Source organism: Buceros rhinoceros, unplaced genomic scaffold (assembly GCF_000710305.1).
Source record: "Buceros rhinoceros silvestris isolate BGI_N320 unplaced genomic scaffold, ASM71030v1 scaffold2907, whole genome shotgun sequence".
Taxonomy (NCBI): Eukaryota; Metazoa; Chordata; class Aves; order Bucerotiformes; family Bucerotidae; genus Buceros; species Buceros rhinoceros.
In genome coordinates, this window is record NW_010422573.1 from 2030 (window position 1) to 2441 (window position 412).

Sequence of the window (412 nt, forward strand, 5' to 3'; positions counted from 1 at the left end):
GCGCTGCGGGGGGGAGGAGACCCCCCCCCCCCCCCTGCCACACTCCAGGCTTGGAAGCAGCCTGGCAGGAGCGGTCTCGCCACAGCAGCCCTTCAGTGAGCGATGTGCTCAGCTGGCTGCCGTGCTGTTGGCCACACCAAGTGTGGACTTGCCGAAGGATGGACCACCTGGAGAGTCCTGACAGACCCCCGCAGCCCAGCACTGGTCTCGCTGTGGCACAACTCATGCAGGTGCTGGCATGGCGGCTGGACCATCTTCTCTCTCACTCCTAGGACAGGCAGTTGCCCGCCGCCTGAAGCCATTTGGGGTCAAGAAGTTTTTGTACACTGGCAGTCGCCCGAGACCAGAGAGTGATGCAGAGTTTGAAGCCGAGTTTGGTAAGAAAGGCGTGAGGGGCAGGAGTGGTGGTTGG

At 62.6% G+C, this 412-nt stretch overlaps 1 protein-coding gene across 1 annotated transcript in view; it reads left to right on the forward strand.

Annotated features, from left to right (window-relative positions):
* The window catches only part of GRHPR (glyoxylate reductase/hydroxypyruvate reductase), a gene marked incomplete at its 5' end in the record, with an annotated part of 7929 nt that overhangs the window by 2014 nt on the left and 5503 nt on the right, over positions 1–412 (forward strand). The window contains one exon of the mRNA XM_010140072.1: positions 231–377. Within this exon, the coding sequence (XP_010138374.1) occupies positions 231–377 (147 nt within the window). The remainder of the gene's footprint in view (positions 1–230; positions 378–412) is intronic.